The sequence below is a fragment of the Notamacropus eugenii genome, chromosome 4 (assembly GCF_028372415.1).
Source record: "Notamacropus eugenii isolate mMacEug1 chromosome 4, mMacEug1.pri_v2, whole genome shotgun sequence".
Classification (NCBI taxonomy): Eukaryota; Metazoa; Chordata; class Mammalia; order Diprotodontia; family Macropodidae; genus Notamacropus; species Notamacropus eugenii.
In genome coordinates, this window is record NC_092875.1 from 263,636,052 (window position 1) to 263,656,110 (window position 20,059).

The 20,059-nt window shown below is 40.6% G+C and overlaps 1 protein-coding gene across 6 annotated transcripts in view; it reads left to right on the forward strand.

Annotated features, from left to right (window-relative positions):
- The window catches only part of SPIDR (scaffold protein involved in DNA repair), a 571,461-nt gene that overhangs the window by 537,846 nt on the left and 13,556 nt on the right, over window positions 1–20,059 (forward strand). For all 6 annotated transcript variants that reach the window (XM_072604554.1, XM_072604549.1, XM_072604553.1 and 3 more), the window contains one exon: window positions 15,815–15,908. In XM_072604554.1, the coding sequence (XP_072460655.1) occupies window positions 15,815–15,908 (94 nt within the window). The remainder of the gene's footprint in view (window positions 1–15,814; window positions 15,909–20,059) is intronic.

Genomic DNA, 20,059 nt, shown 5'->3' on the forward strand with positions numbered 1-20,059 from the left:
TAAACCCAATGGCTTCTTGTCACTTCTAGGACCAAATAAAACTTTTCTTTCTGTACTTTAAAGCTCTCTACAACTTGGCCCCAACTCAACTTTCTCATTACACATTGTGACTCATGCAGTCTTTGGTCCAAGCTATAATCCTTATCCACAACATTCCATATCCTGCCCCAGTTCTTTTACAGTGGCTCTCCCCCATGCCTTAATTGCACTCCCACTTCACCTCTACTTCTTAGAATCCCAAGTTTCCTTCAAGTTTCATCTCAAGTAAGACCTACTACTACATGAGGCCTTTCCTAATCCCCCAAACCTTACCTATCTCCACCAAAATGATCTCACATCTGTTTTGTATTTACATGTGTCCCCATTAGAATATAAGCTCTTAGAGACCAGGAATTACTTCCCTTTTGTCTTTGTATTGTATCTTCTGTGCTTAACATGTAATGAATGCCTAATAAGTGGGAATTGATAATCTATAGTTCTCATGAGAGTGTCCTAGGATTTTGAGCTGGAAGAGACACTAGAAATCTCCTAGTCCAACTCCCTTCTTAAACAAAGACCACCAGCGTTGAAGTCATTTGCTCAAGGTCCTACAGATGTGGATGTGAACCCACGTTTTCTGATTGTCTCAATGCCCTTGTATCACTTTGTGCTGACTCATCTAGACAGTACCAATGGTCTGTTATTCAATTACATATTAATGAATCAAAAAATAAACATTTATTGAGTGCCTTCTGTATGCTCGGTAAGTGCTAGTAATACAAAAAGAGGCAAAAAACAGTCCCTGCCCTCAAGGAAGTGAAAAGTTATTTCTTCTGTTGTCCTTCCCCAGAGTGGTGTAGACTCCTCTTTGTGGCTGAGCTAGTTCTATTTGGTCTCTTTTCTTTTTTCTTTTTTCTTTTTTCTTTTTCTTCTCATTCTGCTTGTTCAATACACTGTAAGTAGAAGATTTTCTTTGGCTATTGTTTTTAATGTTGTTTTTTTATTCTTGAGCTCTTTAATTGAGGCAACTTAAAGATTATCACTAACCCTTCCTTCAAGAGTTATATTTATTGTACTGATAATGGAAGAGATGATCCCCTACCCCAGGAGTGCTCTGTGTACTGTTTATTTTAGTTCTACAGGGAAACAGGATTAAAGTGCACTCACAGATAGTTTGTGATTAAAAGTTATGAGACTTGGATAGCAGTACTTTAACAAAGATGCCTGAGAACAAAGCTTCTTTAAACAAAGTTGGACAAGGCCTGCAGGCTTTGGAGAAAATTCTGTTGCTTGCAAGGGCTGAAGAGGGAAAGGATGAGTGGCTCTGTCTCTGCTACAGGCCTGGTTGAGGGGGGAGCTGCACCTTTGGGGCTAAAGCAGAAAATACTACTTGGATAGGCTATGGCAATCAATGTGCAGCTTTTACCTTCACTGAGCAAGGTGAGAGAGGAGGAGTGGCCTCTGCAGTAGGTCCACCATAGCCTACCTTACTTGGTGAGAAAAAGGGGAAGGAAGGGGTGTGTGCCCTACCATAGTGTAATAATACCTTGTGCCAACTTTCTGGTTTCTAGCTCTGACAATGGTAACACTTTCTGAAGTAGCATCTGATGGCACAGGGGATAGAATGGCAGACCTGGAGTCAGGAAGACTCATCTTCATGAGTTCAAATCTGGCCTCAGACATTTACTTAGCTGTGTGACCCTGGGCAAGTCATTTAACCCTGTTTGCCTCAGTTTCTCATTTGTAAAATGAGCTGGAGAAGGAAATGGCAAACCACTCCAGTGTCTCTGCCAAGAAATTCCCAAATGGGGTCAAAAGAGTCAGACACACCTGAACAGCAACGAAATAGTTTCTGACAATAAAATGTGTCATTGGAATGCTTCCTGATTGTTAACAGACATATTACCAGCCTCAGTTTCCACATCTATAATAATAACACCTACATCTCAGAGTCCAAAGAGCTTTGTATATTTTTAAGCACGATGCAAATGCTAGCTATTTTATTACTGTGGTTTGAAATCTTAGAATATTGGCTAGTACATTTGAGCCTGACTTTTTGCTGTGTGCTCAAGAAAAGTTGTATGTAAATCATCTGGATATTCTGAGGATTTGGTGATTTAAGTGGTGGGAGTGCTCTCTTCACCGGTGCCTTTTGCCATCCCTTCTTGTCACCTTCTCCTCCTGGGGTATTCTTTCCTTTCATTAATCCATAAAAGATTCTTACTCTTACTCTTTTAATGTCTTTGGGTTACTAGTATTATTCATCTGTTATCTCTTATTTTTGTTATGTGACTGACTCACTTTCTTTTCTAGTCAAATTTCTCCTCAGTAATGCCTTCTCTTCTGTTTCACTTACAGCATTGTTAATATGCTCCAGGTTTTCCATTGATCTTTGGACTACCTATGAGTTTGACTTTTCTGAGATCCTGGTATTCCATGACTTCCAGCCATATAGCATCATGGGGAGAATGGTCAAGTTAAGGATGGGGGGTAGTATTTATAGCAGCAAGTAGTCTGGGATCATTGGAAGCACTTTTGAAATTTCCCCAAAATAATCTTCTTCACTAACCTCCTACTGTGATGTATCAATATGATTTTTAGATGACCTTGGGTTCTTGAATGTTTTCTCAGTGGAACTCAACTCTTGGCATGTTCTATCACATGAAAAGACTTTGAGGAGAGACCCAGTATGATGCATGTCTATTTTCCAAGGACTGACCTAACTGAATTTGAAGAGACTCATCACTATTTTGGCTTCAGGGTCATGGATTTTTTTAGCTGCAGAAGCTCTTAAAGACCATCCACTAACTTAGAGAGCAAATCTGATCTATTCTAACAGAAGGCCTATACACATCAATTTATTTGTAGTTCTTGACATAATGATATAATCTTCTACCATTCAATTCTGGGCTTATACCAAAAAAAAAAAGTGTGTGTGTGTGTGTGTGTGTGTGTGTGTGTGTGTGTGTATGTGGACATGTGTTTATGTACTAACTCAAAGACTGCCTGTGCAACTGATTATCAGCCTGCAGATGTTGAATTTTTTATCCACTTTGTCATCCCTGTATAGATAAAGACCCAATCTCTTTTGTATTGCTCTGTGTTTCACTCAGGCGACTTTATAGCCTTATTCCTGGGCAAAATGAAATTAAACTTTTATAACCTGAATCTAACTAATTATAATGGAAAACCTTGCTGATTACAGAAATACCTTTATGAACTTGCCTATTAATAGGATGATTGCTTCTTTACTTTTTTTTGTATTAATATTGCTTTTTTTATCTTGAGTTTACTTAAGAATAAGGAAAACCAGTAAATGCCCAAGGAAATACACAAACAGTCACCTTTTGATAAATTGTAGTGAAAAGATTCCCAGTGGTAAACCAGGGCTCTCAGGTGCCATGCAGGTATATCCACCTAGCACAATCCTGTGCTCACTATGCCCATTCCCATTTGAGTAACACAAGGTAACTCCCACTAGCCACATCTGAAGGTTGCCAGTTATATACTGGAGTAGAGAAGGAATTAAGAAAAGGGATACAAAGGAGTGAGTGAGTATATGTGTGGAGACAGAGACAGAGAGACAGAGGCCAAGAGATTTTGCATATGTGTCATTAAGTTCAACTCTAAGTAATACAATGCATATTGACCACAACACAGTGCTCAAAAGAGGGTGAGGTCAGTCAGGGCTTCTTAAAAAAACAGCATTTAAACTGAACCTGGGACAATAGGTAGGCATTAGACAAATAGAGCCATACAATTAATAAAAAATTTGCAGACCATGCCAACTAGAAAATTGTTTCAATGTAGGAGACCTTTAAAAACATTTTTAAAATTTTGATTTTCACTTTTCGGTTTTGTAATCATTACAAAACCCCTTGAAAACATCTTGCTGGCCAGTGGAGCTAAGTCAATCAAATGTGCAAACACAGCTGTTATCACAAAGTGTACCTCTGCTCAGGCAGGACTACAGTGCTGCCAGATCTACTGATAAGAACCAGTCTAACTAGGGATTAAAAAAAAAAAAAAAACAGCCTCAGCTGCAGAATAGCAAACCCAGATTGGTCATGCCACCCACTCATTAACTCCCACATCCAATCAAGTTCCTTGGCCTAGGCACAGACTTCCATTGAGTCCAAGGACTCTGAGCCTTCATCCTGCAATTACCACCAAGGGCCCTGCCAAGGCTAGCCCAGATTAACTCCTTCTTGTTAAGTGTCATACAGTAATTAATTAAATTGAAATTTCATTTCATTTATGTACTAAGAGGAGCCATACTTTCTTTCTTCCCTCCCTTCAGCTTCATCCTCTTCCTTCTTTCCTTCTTTATTGCCTGTGTCTGCAGCACACCCACTTCCCATCTGAACTCCTTATGGTCCTTTTCTATAAATGCCTGAGGAATCCTCTGGGAAATCCACAGAATGGACTTACAGCTTTCTAGCAGTGACCTTAGGGCACCATAGTGTGTTTGAAGTAGAAGGGACCTTAAACCCCCCCCATTTTGGTAAAGAAACTAAAGCCCACCAAGGTCAAATAATTTTCTCCCAAGTATACAGAAGCAGTAAGAAACTTGCATCTTCTGACTTCTGGACCATGTTCCCTCCAACTGCCACATCACCAGCTTCTTTTCTTGATGTCATGGGAATCATAAGAATATACTAATTTTAGTGACTTGCTCAATTTTGAACGTTTATTCTGGTCTGGGTCTGAAAGATACTGATGGAAGTCAGTTAAATTGTGACTGGTTCAAAGGCCCTAATGAAAATGGTGCCTTATGGGATCCCTGTGAGAAGAGTATTATACTAAACACTAAAATTTGTGAATGTACCCCTCTTTTTTCCATAGCAACTGGGGAGTTATTGTTCTTAGGATACCTAAAATTTAATTATTTTCTTTTCCTTTCTAAAATTGACTGGATTAGTATAGTAGAAATTTCACCAGACTTGGACCCAGTCAACTTAGGTTCAAATCCCAGTTCTGCTACTTTCTAGCTGTGTGAAGCTGGGCAAGTCACTTAACCCTGTTAGCCTCAGTTTCCTCATCTAGGAAATGAGCAGAGAAGGAAATGGCAAACCACTCCAGTATCTTTGCTAAGAAGGGGTCAAAGGGGGTCAAAAAGACTCAAACACGACTGAAACAACATTGGGATACTAGCATATTCTTGGTTTATCTCATCCCTAGCCTGATATCTTTTTTCTCTTTATTTTATAAAGAATAGGACTAGATTAAAATAATATTTTCTGTGCAAAGACGGAAAATGGGACAGTAGCTAGAGTTCTATAACACCTCTTAGAAGAGTAGGAAAATACTTTTATTTTTCCATAGAGCTAACTGTCAATTTTGAAATGAAAGCAAGAGAAATGCTGAGTGCTTCATCTTTTCAGTCCAGAAATGTTACAGGGTACATGGGCAGTTGGGGTCAATGTAGTGCACAGAGTTCTGGGCCTGGAATCAGGAACTCATCTTCTTGAATTCAAATATGGCCTCAGATATTTAACTATATGACTGTTGGCAAGTCATTTAACCCTGGTTGCCTCAGTTTGCTCATCTGTAAAATGAGCTGGAAAAGGAAATGGTAAACCATTGCAGTATCTTTGCCAAGAAAACCCCAAATGAAAAAAAAAAAAAAAAAGAAAACCCCAAATGGGGTCATAATAAGTCAGACATGACTGAAAAACAGCTGACCAACAATGAGGTGCATGGGTGAACACAGAAAAGTCAAAGCCTTTTCAGAGAAATTTTCAAATTAAATATCCAAGTTCCACTGTAGATCAAATTGAGCTAATTACATACCCTGCAACATGGTGCAGCAGAAAGTAGGCATTTCCTAAATTCCTGTTGAGTTAAATTAAAAGAACCACTAGCCCAAGAATCAGTAATACTTACTAGCTGTGTGATCTTGGGCAGATAACTTGATATCTGTGAATCCCTGTTTCCTTCTCTATAAAAAAGGATGATAATAATACTTGCCTAGCTGTTATGAGGAAAGGACTAGAGAAATATGATGAATGCTCGTTACTTTTTTTACTTTGGGTTTATTCTTTAAGCTAAAAGAAACTATTTAATCCAACTGATATTTTTAGGCACTACCAACTCTATGGTGATTAATACTAGTATCTACCCTGAGATATTGTGAACATTGGCCACTGCTGGTGGTGATATTCTTAACACTAACTTCTTCCTCTTCATCATTATGTACAAGTTTTTTTGTTTCATAGTATTTTCATTTAGCATTCCTCAAAAGCCTTAGAACAACATTGGTTTCTTTTTCTGTCTTTCACATGAAGAAAATAAAACTTTTTTCTTAATTCAGAAAACATTCATGAAGTGCCTAACTGGTTACAGAGCTTTATGCTGGGTACTGTGGTATGATAAGGTGTGGTCCTGCCTTCTGGGAACTTATAGTAAGATAAAGAAAACAAGATACACGCAGAACTCTTATAATTAGCGTGCCATACAGTTAGTTATCTTTGTATTAAAGACATTCCAAACAGCCTACTATGTGAATTCCAAGGAGAAAGGTTATTAACAGAGAGAATGAGGGAGGCTTCCTGAAGGAGGTGGCATTTTTGTTGGACCTTAAGGGACAGGTAGGCATCTGGCAGGTAAAAAAGAGAAAGGAAGATATTCTAGGCATTGGAGCAGTGCTCTCTCTCAAGTGACAGAGAACAGGAGATATTTGTTTGGAGGGCTTTGAGAAAAGCATTATAAGATAAGGCTGAGAGGGAAGCCATCAGATAGTAGAGGGCGTCAAATGCCACGCTAAGAAAATTGAACTTTACTTCATGAACAATATTGAAACCCTGAAGATCTTTGAGTTTCAGAGTGATGGAAACATATATAGAGAATATAACCAAATAGGGAAGGTTAGTCTTATTAGAAAGCTATTATATGCATGTCATATTTCTTGTCTTCTCAATGGATGGGCAAGGAGGTGGAGACAGGGAGAGAATTTGAAACTGAAACTGAAAATTTAAATTTAAAAAAAAAGAAAGCTATTATAATAGTCCAGATAGGCTTTAACGATGACCTGAATTATGGTAGCAGCTATGTTGTCCTTTGTTTTCAAAGACCATGACATCAGAGAAATGATGACATGACTTGCAATTGACTTTGTTTTGAGGGAGGGAGGGCTGTGCAGGTCACCAGCCTCACTTTCTCCTCCTGAGCCATCCGAGTCCAGTGACCAGATATGCATCAGGATGACTGCAGATGGCCCAGGATGAAATGAGAGACCTTGGCCTTTTTAGATTGGCCTTTACAGGTACTCACTTAGAGGGAGGTAATGCCCATTGAGGGAATAGGCCTCTTTAAGAGAATAGGCCTCTTTAAGAAGTAGTCAGGCAATGGCCCTTTTAATGAACAAAAGAAAAAATAACTAATCAACATAAACTGTTACTAGTGATCATCACTCTAAGCCAGCCATTAAGTGGAGCTTGGGCAGGGACCCTCTGTTGTCCATTCTGTGGGCTTCAGAGTGCACTGGCTTTAAGGTTTTGGGAAAAGGAAGGAAGGACAGTAAACCCCAAAGGAAGGGGAAGGGGAGACAAAAGGGAGAGTATGAACTGAGTTAGTGACTGTCAGACTATAGACTTGGTAACTGGCTGGATATGAAAAATGAAGAAAGGCATGTGTCCAAGAAAACACCAAGGTTTCAGACATTAGGAGACTAGGTGAATGGTAGTGTCCCTGAAAGAAATAGTGAACTCCAAAGAAGTGATAGGAAGAGTTGATTAGCAGGGTTTAGGATATGCTTATTTTGAGGTACTGGTGGGGCATTCAGAAAGAACAGCCCTATAGCCAGTCATTCAGATGTATGAGACAGGACTGGATTCAATTATCACCTCTATGCAAGATCTGCATCCCAAGATCTGCATATCCATCCCTAGACTTTCTGCTGAAAGACAAGTCATAGTTCCTGAAAGTACCTCTTGTCCAATTCAAAATGAATGTCCTATTGGCACCTCAAACTTGGTATGTCTAAAATGGAACTAAAACTCTCCCTTTCTGAATTTCTCTATCCCTTTTAAGGGTACCAGGTCAACCCAGGCACCCAGACCTTCAATCTCAGTGTCATCCTCATCTTCTCACTCTCACTCACCTTGAATCTAATCCATTGTCCTATCTTTTCATTTCTACCTTCACAACATCTCTAGCACATACCCCCTTCCCTCTACCCATACAACTGTTGTTGTTATTGTTTGTATTCTTTCTCAAAGAGGACCATGACATCAGGAAGATGAGACCATGACTTGCAAGTGAATTAGATTTAAGTGAGGGAGGGCTGTGCGAGGTCACCAGCTTCACTTTCTCCTCCAGAGCTATCTGGGTCCAGGTATAGATCAGGACAACTGAAGAAGACCCCAGATACAGGGGGAGACCTTGGCCTTTTTAAGTAAAGGTCTTTCCAAGTTGTCACTTTGATTACCCATTCAGTGATTAAGACTGGTTAAATGAAGATCCTCTTCACTTCTTGCCTGAGGTACTAGCCTTCTTAACTGATCTTGAAGCCTCTCATCTCTCCCTCCTCCAGATCATCTTCCACTCAATTGCTGAGATAATTTCTCTAAAGTGTAGATTCTCCTCTAATCAAGGAATTCCAATGGCTTCTTATGACCTCCAGAATCATATAAAGTCCTCTCTTTGACATTTAAAAACTCTTTAAAACCTGGCCCCTTCCTAACTTTCAAAATTTTTTATATTTTACTGCCCATCATTCATTCTGTGATCTAGATTATTTGCAATGCCTGGAATACTGTGTCCCCTCTCCTTAACTCTTCACTTCCCTGGCTTCCTTCAAGACTCAGCTCGAATCTCTCCTTCTGCAGGAGGGCTTTTCTGGTTTACAAAGTTATTGAAGTCTTCTCTTTTCAACAATCACCTAGTCTATATATATTTTGTATGTACCTAGATATTTGTACCATATCTCCCATTAGAAAGTATGCTTCCTGAGGGCTAGGAGTGTTTTTGTTTTTCTTTATATCCCCAGTGCCTTGCACACACTAAGTGTTTAATAAATGTTTTTTGACTGTAACAACAAGGACCCCAGCATGCACAAGATGGCCTACTGTACAGGTTCTTAGATCTGCTTTTTCAAAAGGAAAGCAACTTTTGAGGGGTCAACAATCACTTTAATCAAGCACATGTATCATTCACTTAGTTCAGGGGGAAATGTCAGCACCCTGAACTTCAGAGAAAATACAAACAGAGGAAATAAAGACCAACAGACAGGGCTTCCAACTGTCTGACCATAAGCAGTACATACATCACAAATCAACAGACAGATCCAACTGTCTGACCATTACATACATAGTTACCAGAGAGAGAAGCCCCAACATCTGGGTTTTCAAAGGCCAGGGGGCTCCTTAGTGGCTGCCCAGAGTCTCATCTGGCACACAAAGCTTTTTCCAAAGAGTGAGCCCCAAAACAAAACCACATTTTTCAGAGCCTGAGGGTAGGACCCTCTGACCCAGTGCCTCAGAAGAAATTAACAAAAGGTATTGAGGCCTATTGATGGGCAGGGAGATCTTTAACTCCTCCCTCCACCCACCATTAAACTTCAATTACCATTACACTAACTATAGTGATGCCAGTGTTTAACAACAACATTTATATAGCATTGTTCTGGGCACTTCATCTCATTTGATCCTCACAACAGCCCTTGGAGGAAGGTACTATTATTATCTCCATTTTACAGATGAGGGAACTGAGGCAAACAGAAGTTAAGTGACTTGCCCAGGATCATTCATCTAGTAAGTATCTGAAGCCAGATTTGAACTCAGGTCTTCTTAACTCTAGGCCAGATGGTCTATCCACTGAATCACCTAACTGTTAAAGGTTGGAACATTGCCCCAAGAATTATGAATTATGAATTATTAGACACTGCCTTCCTTCCTGTAGACTGGCTGAATTTTATCATTAGCCATTGTTGACTTCAGTCTGCTTTTCATCCTAGTGACTTACCCATTTGAAGTAGTTTTGCAAGTTTAATTTCATTAACTAGTGCTGATTTTTTTCAAAATCAGAGACTATTGTTCCTGTAACGTCCTCCAGCTCTAATTTAATAATAATCATTCATTCATGTGTGTACTGCATGATTTAATTGACAAGGCTGGCTTCTTGCACACAATGCTATTTGTCTCTTCAGATCAATTTCTTCCTCTTATTCATTTTCCTTGGAGTACAGCAGCTTGTCCACCACAGTCACTGAAAAGGATCCCACTTCTTTCTTTTTTCTGAAAAGTTGTACCACATTTTGCATTTTCCCTCCTCTTTTATTAATTTCAACACTTTCCAACAAAGACAGCCTGTTTGCTTGTTGTTGTTTTGTTTTTGCCATTGTGTAAATGATATCCAGAAACCTTCTAACCCTTCCTTGTACCTTTATTGTATAGGTCAAGGTTTTCAGCATTTTGTCTGTATTGGACACCTCACCGATTTTACTAGTTGATCTTAGAGTCATGGTCACACTCCTCCAGGAAGCAGGTAGATTTTTACTCACTTGACTGTGGTGTGACTAGCTTTGTTCCCATTTTGGTGGGAGAAGGGAATGGCAATGGAGCCTGGTGTGAGGGCTTGCCCAGTCTTTTCAGGACTGTTTATCTATTTGTGGTGTCCACCTTGACCCAACTCTCACCTGTGGCTCCAAGAAGCGATAGCATGTGCAGTGGCCATACTCTGGTAAACCAGATTGAGAGTAACCAGCAGGCCTCAGAACTGTTGGTGAGTTAGGAGATATCTACCCCCAGCATGTGAAGATTTCTCCAGAAGAATGGGTGAGTGAGAACAGTTTGTTCCAATGGACATGAAGGTGGCTGAAGCAGGCACCGTGGCATGAGTGCCTGGAACTTAGGCAGGCATCAAAGATACCAAGGTCATCCACTTCATGGTGGGCCATCATCAGTCATCTTGACTTTTGCCTTGCCACTGGACTTTGATGACTCAGGAAGAGAGAGGGAGGCTGACTTTGTGCATCTAGCTCTGCCTCACTTAAATCCAGTTCATCAATTTACAGTCAAATTAAGTCATCAGCCCACGATGTCATTGGTCCTCTTCAAAAATGAAGGAGGAACAAGAATGGAATACTATCCCCACATGCTTCTTAGCATTTGGTAGCACACAGAGAGGGGAGCTACGTGGATAGAGTGCCAGGCCTGGAGTCCTGAGTTCAAATCTGGCCTCAGACACTTTACGATATACTGCCCACCCAGGGCCTCATCACTGACGCAGTATCATGGGCACTTTAGCTCCTAATTTGGATGTTTCTGAAATACATTGCCTGCTTGTTACCCATATTCCCAATCCTGTTGGCTCCTTGCATCTGACTGGAAGTAGAAAAAGAACTCAAAGCTACTTTTAATGTTTTTGGATGATTTTAAGAAGCATCTCTGTTATTTTACTAGGGATCTTACTGGTTGCTCTGTGTGTGTGCGTGTGTGTGTGTGTGTGTATTGTGTTGTGTGTTTTAATTTCTTGTTGAGAGCCAGAGTTCCCCAGGAAGGAAACTGAGACCCAGGTTTTGGTTAATCAGTATTTACCAAATGATGGTACTATTCAAACCATTGTATTAGGTCATATACACAAAGAAATAGAAGAGATAAACTCAGCTGTTTGGTGGACTTATGGACTATTGGGGCAGGCAGGGTGTACACAAGTAACGGTATAGAAATGCTTTTAAAAATACTTCTAAAAATCCAAGTACATATAAATGATATGCCTTATAATAAATGAGATAATATTTGTAAAGTAACTGGCATACAGTAGGTGCTTAATCAATGCTTCTTCCCTTCCTTTCTTCCCTACTAATAATCCACCTTTACAAAGAACTCTGAGGTTTGGAAAACACAATAGCTTTTTTTTAAAGATAAACAGCTGTATTGTGATTCATGTTTTATAGATAAAGCTCAGAGAGTTTAAATGGCTTGCCTGTGATTACAAAGCTAGTGTTTATCTGAGGTTCAGTGCAGTAGGTCTACTGACTCCAAGTTTAAGGCTCTTTCCACAGCACAGAAGTCTACATATCTCTTCTCCCTTTTGTGGCTTTATTTTTCTTTATCCTTCATTTTTGAAGAGAAACAGTGACAACAGTGGGTGATGTACTTGACATCCTCATGAATTGGATTTAAATGGGGCAGAGTTGCACAAAGTGGTCAGCCTTACTCTCCCCTCCAGAGTCATCAAAGTCCAGTGGCGAGACAAAAGTCAAGATGGTTTGGTGATAGCCCAGCATGCAGTGGATGACCTTGGTGTCTCCAGTGTTTGACCAAGCTCTAACCCTCCACAGCGCCTGCTTCAGCCACCTTCATGGCCATTGGAACAAATTGTTCTTATCCACCTATTCTGGGGAAAGTTTTCACATGACTGGGATAATCATCCCCCTAATTCACTAATAGGTTTGAGGCCTGTTGGTTACCCTCAACCTGGTTTAGCCTGTCCTCTAAAGGCAGGTGTCCCCAGGCCTCTTTTCTGGACCCTCTTCTCTTTTCCTTCTCTACTTTTTCACTTGATGTCATCAGTTCCTATGGTTGATCCTCTCTATACCAATGATTCTCAGATCTATTTATCCAGCCCTAACCTCTCTCTAACTTCCAGACTAGTATCTCCAACTGCCCATTAGAAATCTCAAACTGAATATTCCTTAGACATCTTAAAATTTAACATATCCAAAATGAAACTCATTCTCTTTTCTCTCTGAGAACACCACCATCTTCCTAGTTACCTGGGCTAACAACCTACACATCATCCTTGACTCCTCACTGGCAGGGGCAAGAAAGGCAGTATTTTGTGGGTGTCCATCTTCCTGGAAGGATTGCAATCTGTGGCTCCCTTCTCATCTAACTGCAACTGTGCTGTTTTTCTCTCCCAGCTACCCAGCGAGGTCTCGGTGGGAGAGTCGGGGAAAGGACAAAGTGAGCAGACAAAAAGGGAACTTCTAATAACTCCGGTTTTCGTATACTCCACTGACTCTCCTTCCTTCCCCCCACCCATTTTTTTCAATCCCTGGTTTCCTTCAACACTCATTGAAGCATCAACTTTAACCTGAGTCTTTTTCTGATCCCCTATCCTGTTTCCATCCACAGTTACCTTGTATCCACTTTGTGTGTATTGTGTATATATGTATAGCTGTATGGTTAGAATGAAAATTCCTTTAAGATAGAGATGATTTCAGTTTTGACTTGATGTCCCAGCATAGCACCTAATATGTAGTAGATAATTAACTAACTTGCTGGTTGATTCTTTCTAATCCCTTACAAATTTCTGTCTTCTTCCAGAATTATGTGGAAATAGGAGAACAGATCTCTCCATTCTCTCTTGTCCCCTTGACATCAATGTGCATAGCCTGTAAGATCCCATGATATTAAGGACAGAAAATAGGCAGGTAAGGCTAGATTATAAAGTGTTGCACTAGGAAGTAATATGTGAGAAGACCAAAAAGGTAGGCTAGAGTCAGATTGTGAAGAGCTTTAAATGCTCAACAGGAGTTTCTATTTGATACTAAAACTAATTGGGATCTACTGAGAATTTATGGAGTGAGGGGGTAACATGGTCAGACATGCTTTAGGGAAACCATTTTTCTGGCTTTGTGAAGGACGGATTGGAGTAGGGAGAGACTTGGGACAGGGTGACAGATCTGGACGTAATTGAAATAGTACAGGAGAGAGCTATCCAGGCCAAAACTAAAGGAGCTGCTCTTGTGAGTCAAGAGAAGGGGATATCTGTGAAAGAAATAGGGGTAGTAATGTGTAGATTTTGCAGTTGATTGGATATGGAGGGTGAGTATGAGGATTTAAGGATGATGCCAAAGTTGTGAACCTTCATGACTAGAAGAACAGTGGTACCCTCAACAGTAATAAGGACACTCAGAAGAGGGTGTGGGTTTTAGAGAAAAGATAAGGACTTCTGTTTTGGACATACTAAGTTTGATACCTGTAGGACTGTCTAGTTCAAAATACACAATAGGCAGGTCATGATCAATGGGACTGAAGCTAAGAAGAGAAACTAGGACTGGATATATAGATCTGAGAGTCACTGAAGGGGCAGGGGTGTGGGGCAGAAGGGTAAATAGGGAGAGAGAGAGACAGAGAGACAGAGATAGAGAGAGATTCTCATTGAGCCCATGAAAGTTGATGAGGTCACTGAGAGTGGTCAGAGAGAGAAAAAGGCTAAAGACAGAACCTTGGGAGATACAGTTAGTGAACAGGACATGGATAGTGGTTTAACAAATGAAACTGAGGAGAAAGTGTTAGAGTAAGCCTCTATGAAAATGAAACACAAGAGAGAACAGTATCATGGAAACTCAGGGAAGAGAGAATGTACAGGAAGAAATGGTGATTGACAGTGTCAGAGGCTACAGGGAGGTCAAGAAAAGACCAGTAGAGATGCCAATTATAAAATCATTTTTTAACTTCGAGGAGAGCAGTTCATTTGAAGGTTGACTCAAAATCAACTGCTTCTTCCAGACTTCCCTATTTATGCCAAGGGCATCAAAATCCTTCCAGGTATGTAGGTTCACAACCTCAGAGTCATACTTAATTCGTTTTTCTCCCTTACCCTATAAGCTGCAGGAATTTACCCATCTCCCGTATCTGACCCCTTCTCTCCACATGGCTGCCCCTTTCATCCAGGCTCATGCCAACTCTCTCCTATACTATAGCAGTAACCCTCCTTATGAGGCTAAGGACCCATGTTTCTCACCCCGTCCAATCCATCCTCTCCAGAGCCATCCAAGTGATCTTCCTCAGTGCAGGGTGGACCATGATGTTCTCTTGCTTAATAAACTCCTCTGACTCCCTGCTATATTCAGGATTCAAATACCTCTGTAGAGCATTTAAAGCCCTTTGCAACTTGGCTCCAATCAGCTTTTCAGCCTTATACATTATTCCCCTTCACAGTGTTGCATGGACATCTGAACAGGCAATCCTGCTGTTGCCCTTCAACCACAGTATTACATCTCCCATCTCCAAGCCTTTGCCCTGAGGGAATGCACTCCCTCCACACCCTCACCTCTTAGAATCCCTAGTTTCTCTATTTATTTTATTTTTAATTTATGGAATAAAACAAGCATTTCCATAACATAGTATAATAAAATGATTGCACATGAAATTGCAAATCTGTTATGTCCAACTCGCTCTTCCTTTTAAATGTATAATAATCATGTAAATTTCTTTTTTTCTCCTTTTTTTTTACTTCCCCTGCCATTCTAGAGATGGCTAACATTAGATACAAATATGATAAAATTATTCTCTACATGATTCTATCTACCAGTTCTTTCTCTGGATGCAGATAGCATCCTAGTTTCTTTCAGAGCTCAGCTTCAATGCCCACTACCTATACACGACCCTTCCTGATCTGCTTCCTCCCCAGCTCCCAGAGCCTTTACCCAAGAGTATGCTTGTAAATTTTAACTACCATTCAGAACTGGGGGATGGGGGGAACAAACCTGTATTCAGGGCACACTTTTTCAATTTCACCTGCATTATTAACATATTCTCCATTACTTTCTTAAATCTAGATGATCAGCAAAATAAATAAATAAATAAGCCAAACCCAGATTTGTAACATTTCCCAATTTTTGAAATATAAATGTTCACACTAAAAGTATAATAATTGGCTCTCAAGAGCCAATTCGCGCTGGCTCCAGCACACTGTAGGCTTCACCCCTAAAAATTACCCTTCTTTTGTATGTGTCCACGCTGTCTCCCCAGATAGAACTTTTTGGGAGCAGAGATCATTTCATTTTTGTCTATGTAGCCATAAGACCTAGCATGGGGGCTGATGTATATACTTGGCATTTAATCAGTGCTTGTCAATTCCTTGTCTTTTTTATTGAGTACAGGCATTGTGGTTGGCGTGAACGAAAACACTGCTTTTTCCTGGCCTGTATGTAATAGATGTGGCAATGGGAAACTGGAGCAGGACCCAGAAAACGGGTAAGAACCAATGAATACTGTTCTTTTAAGCCCCTCTCCAAGGCACTAAGCAAGGCAGGAAGGAAGTCCAAAAGGAAATTGGAAAGGCTAATGTAGCTTCTGTCCTCCATCCCTCTTCTTGCCAAGGACATGCTCCATCCTGCCTGAAGTATCTGACTCCCCAAAAGCCCAAGTAGATTTCAGTGTGATTGTCAGGACATACCCAAAGGGCAGGCATAAACTGAAGTGGAACATAGCCTGAGAAATCACTGAGCTGCCAATGGCCCCTGGCAAAAGCCCTGATTGATTTTGGGTTCTGTCTCCGAAGCAAGGGGACACTGCTATATCTGAGGGCTCCTCCTACCTGAAATATGGGGGAGGAGAAATTGGGATGTTTTTGTCCTAAATACCAGTCATTTATAATCAGCCAAGAGGATAAAGGAAAATTGAGGCCAGAAATGAGCGAGTGAGAAATCCTGATGGCTGTACAATTTGTCCTTTAGGGAAGAAAAAAAAATCCAAGCTTTTCCCTTAGGAAAAAAAAAAAAAGACTGAGCAAAAGTCATCTGACATTGGCATTTGCTATTAAGAACGTGCTTGTAAATGAGTGCGTACACACCATGTGACCAGCAACCACAGCCCTTTTTCTACTGAAGTGTCCAATAAACAGATTTACAAAACAAAACAACTACTTGTCACAGAAATTCCTGGTCTGCTAAGCTACACAAATAACTGTTAATATGGGGCTCTCATGGCTAGTTTCGGTTTACTGCTTTTCCCCAGTCAATTCTCTTGCCTCCTCTTTGGATATCCTCCTCACCAACATTTATTAAGCATCTGCTCTTTGCTGAGCTCTGGGGTTACAAGGATATAAAGACTGATACAGTCCCTGCCCTCAAGGAGCTTATACTCCTTCGGGGCAGGTATAAAGCTGCCTTGGACACAAAATAACTACAGTACAAATGAGAATGTGGTGAGTGCCTCAGAGAGATCCAAATGAAGGGATGGGGGGAGGGTGCTAAGAGTGATCCCTTCCAGCTGGGGGATGTAAGAGAGTTATAGGAGCCAAGTGTCCAAATAGTAGTGAGCAAGGATTTTTATGGAAAAAACGTCACACGCACACACACACACACACACACACACGAAAAGAGCATAGTCATTGCCTTTTGGCCCTTGGGAAACATAAAACAGCTCCTTTAAGTAAACCGGGTTAGTGACTTTTATTTAGAAGCGGAAACTTCCTTCTTGGCATTTCAAAGATAAATACAGTAAGTACAACTATTAACCAACATTGAGGTGCTGACAGCGTGTCATGGTAGATACTCAGTTGTGAGTCAACCAGCAAGCACCTATTAAGTGCCTACTGTGTGCCAGACACTAGAGATATAAATACAAAAATGAAATTAGTCTCTGCTCACAAGGAATTCTTATTCCATGTGAGACAACATACACATGGAAGTACGTACAAGATAAGTACCTACAAAATTTATGAGGTTTGGGGCTAGACCTGTGATTTCATGGGGAGAAGGATCTCTAGAGGAAGAAATGTTGTCTCTCAGTGCAGATCATTGAATTACTGCAATTTATAATGTTAGTGATGCCCAAGAAAACTGAGGTTAAGTGACTTGCTCAGGGTCATACTTCCTGGGTGTCAGAAGTAGGATTTAAACCCAGGCCTTGTTTACTTTGAGGTCATCTCACACCTTCTCTCATGTAAGCTGTCCTATAAACAAAATAATAAAAGGTATTGGGGTGGGGAGAGCCATTAGGAGGTGGGGGGATAAAGTGAAGCCTCATGTAGGAGGTAGTGTTGGAGTCAGTCTTTGAAGGAAAATGAGGGATATGAGAAACAGCTTAGGCAAAGACACAGAGACGGGAAATGAATGTCACATGTAAGGAAGAACAAAGAAGACTTGTCTCTCACTGGACCAAAGAGAACACGAGGGAGAGTATCATAGCATAAAGCTGGAAAGGACAGGAGCCAGGTGACGAAAAGCTTAAAATGCCAAACCCCGTAGTTGGTATTTGAGCTAGAAGCAATAGGAAGTCATTGAAGTTTACTGACTGTGTGTGCCCCTTCCCCCACCTTGTGTAAAATGGTTAAACCTGTGCTTTAGGATTGTCACTTTGAGAGTTTTGGAGAGGAGGCAGAGAGAACAATTAGGAAGGTATTGCAGTAGTTCAGACCCTTAACCACTGTTTGCCTCAGTTTCCTCAGTTGTAAAATGGGCATTATAATAATAACACCTCCCTTACAGGGTTGTTGTGAGGATCCAATAAGATATTTATTTTTAAAAAAACTCAATACAGTGCCTGGCACATAGTAGGTACTTTAGAGATGTTTATTCTTGTCCTTTCTTTTCTATTCCCTGGGAGGTGACAAGGGCCTTGACATGGGTGCTGGTCATATGAATGGAGAGAAAGGAACAGATATGAGAGTTGTTGTGAAGGTAGAATAAGCATTGCAAATATGAGGTGAGGGACAATTGAGAACTCCAAGGTTGCAAACCTGTATGACCAGAAGAATAGTGGTACCCCAACTGAAATAGGGAAGTTTGGAAAAGGAGTGTGTGGGGGAAGATAATGTTATTTTTGTATGTATTAAGTGTGAGAATGCTACTGGACATCCAATTTGAAATATCCACTAGGCACTTGGTGATGTGGAGCTCAAGAAAGAAGATTAGATATCTGGGAATCATGACAGAAATAAACAAAACACAAAAATAATTCATCAAATGATAGTTGATGAGGTGATAAAAAGAAAGGCCTGGGACAGAACTTTGGGGTACATCCAAAGTTAGAGAACAGAATACAGATGAAGATCTAGCAAAGAAGAGAGAGAGGTGAGCATATCCCAGAGGAGTAGGGGAAGATAGTATCAAAATCTGCAAAGAGGTCAAGAAGAAGATGCCATCAGATCTGGCCATTCAGTGATGACTGATGAGTACTGAAGTCATAAGCCAGAGTACAGGGTATATGAAAGTGAGCAATAATGGAGGAGGTAGTGGCATTGAATACAAACAGCTTTTTCTGAGAATTTGTAAAAGGGAAGAGAGATAGAGAACAATGGCTTGAGGGGATGGTCAAGTGAAGCTTGTTTTTTTTTTAAAGGCTATTGGGAGACAACAGAATGAGCCAGTGGATTATTATTATATTAGAGATATTGAAGATCAAGATTAGAAGAGATGATTGTAGAGATCTGCTGGGAAAGATGGCATCAAGGGGGAAATACATGTGAGAAGTCATTGGGTAAAAGGGAGAGAGAATTGGGGATAATATCAAAAGAATTTGTGATGTAGAGTTGTAAGATGGATTTTAGTGTGTGTAAAGTGGATTTTTGTTACTATTTCTTAGAGTTCAGTTTCCCAGGACCCATAGCCATAACAATCTCTTGTTAACAGGTATTAGATGTGAGTTCTCACAATTATGGTTCAAAGCATCTCCACCATGCTTATGCAGCATTATATATTGATAAACAATATGAACATTTGTGCCTAAATTGTAAATATCTACTGCAACTGCACAGTGAGATACAGGGATGAGGTGATGTAAACTTGCAAGGCTGCTGCTGGCAATACGCCTTCTTTGTCTGTTGACCTATAAAGCAGGTGGGTACTGGTCAGTGAGTGGGGAACCCTTAGGGTTGAATGCACAATCTGGAATGCTGTGTGTACCTTGACTGGCCCTCAACAAGGCTTGGGGGAATCTGTGTTTGCTTCAACCAGCCCCCATTGAGGCTTGAGGGGATTTAGGGGAGTGCACAAGCTGTGGTGTCCTGATTGACTATCAGATGTAGGGGTAGTTGTCCCCCCTTTTCGAGAGAATGGTGAGTAGAGAATGCTGTAGGAGTTGATGTGCCCTTTATCAGCAGCCCTCTTGTGAAAAGACTAGACTAGAATAAAGTAAGATTATTAACCCCTTTCCTGTCTGACGAGATCAAGAGTGAACCTGTGCTAGCAGCCCTCCTGTGTGCTAGTGTTTATCTGTCTTACAACAGTAGGGGAGAAGAGGACACTCATGAAGGACTTTCTTTTTTTCCAATAAAATATGAGGTAGAATCTTCTGCTGGGAGGTGGGAAAAAGTGAGTGGGAGAGATGAGAAGAGAGGGTTCAGAACAGCTGCTGAGGAGAGTATAATGGAGAATCAATTAGGAAGTGGCAGAAGGATGGCT